We start from the raw sequence: 945 nt of genomic DNA on the forward strand, positions 1-945 counted from the left end.
GGGCCATATTTGGCCCCCGGGCCTTGAGTTTAACACGTGTGATTTAAAGATTTCAAGACCAAAAAAAAAATCAACTCTAAAAATATACATACAGGGAGCCAGTCAAGGTAGGTCAGAAGTGGAGTTATGTGCTTCCGTATACAAGCTCCAGTTAGGAGGTAAGCAGCAGCGTTTTGGACCAACTGGAGACACTTGAAGGCTGACCCCGAAATAAAGTTCAACAAATCAGCAACACAATACTTGTAGTTGAACTCTGTTTTATCCATACAGGTGGGCGAGACAATCGGAATCTCTGAGGAGATAATGGGCCTGACTATCCTGGCCGCTGGCACGTCCATCCCTGACCTCATCACCAGCGTGATCGTGGCCCGGAAAGGACTTGGAGACATGGCCGTGTCCAGCTCGGTGGGCAGCAATATCTTTGACATCACTGTGGGGTGAGTTTTAACCTTCTGGGCTCTTCCTTTTTTCTTCTTCTTCTTTTTAACGTACTAATTCGCTCGCTAACAACCAGGCAAAGTGATCAATTGATATAGACTCCCAACGCCATTTTACATATCGCCTATCGATGGCTCATTCATTCAAACCACATCGAAGAAGCACAATGACACAACAGTCACTTAATTCTTCACTGTTTCTCTCGCTGTGTATGTTTCAGTCTGCCGCTGCCGTGGCTGATCTACTCGTTCATCCACGGTTTGGTCCCCGTGGCCGTCAGCAGCAACGGGCTCTTTTGCGCCATTGTCTTGCTCTTCCTCATGCTGCTCTTTGTCATCATCTCCATCGCGTCGTGCAAATGGAAGATGAACAAGACTCTGGGCTTCACCATGTTCCTGCTCTACTTTATCTTCCTGGTGCTCAGCGTCATGTTGGAAGACCGCATCATCGTCTGTCCCGTCTCCGTCTGAAGGTTACGTTACACCATGCGGTCTCTCAGCGCCGACA

General features: G+C 48.3%; 1 protein-coding gene across 1 annotated transcript; it reads left to right on the forward strand.

The window, feature by feature from the left end:
* Positions 1–211: 211 nt before the first annotated feature.
* LOC109509244 (sodium/potassium/calcium exchanger 1-like) lies at positions 212–933 on the forward strand. The gene is made up of 2 exons (XM_019859126.1): positions 212–437; positions 659–933. Exons 1-2 carry the CDS (start codon positions 304–306, stop codon positions 906–908), a joined length of 384 nt encoding a protein of 127 aa, XP_019714685.1. The 5' UTR covers positions 212–303; the 3' UTR covers positions 909–933.
* The last annotated feature ends 12 nt before the right edge of the window (positions 934–945 follow it).

This window comes from Hippocampus comes, unplaced genomic scaffold (assembly GCF_001891065.2).
Source record: "Hippocampus comes isolate QL1 unplaced genomic scaffold, H_comes_QL1_v1.1 C16826618, whole genome shotgun sequence".
NCBI lineage: Eukaryota > Metazoa > Chordata > Actinopteri > Syngnathiformes > Syngnathidae > Hippocampus > Hippocampus comes.

Excerpts from the sequence above, each read along its gene's own strand:
- LOC109509244 (XM_019859126.1), top strand. The coding sequence starts at position 304 with ATGGGCCTGACTATCCTGGCCGCTGGCACGTCCATCCCTGACCTCATC. Across the intron at positions 438-658 it reads ATCTTTGACATCACTGTGGG|TCTGCCGCTGCCGTGGCTGA; the intron begins GTGAGTTTTAAC and ends TGTATGTTTCAG.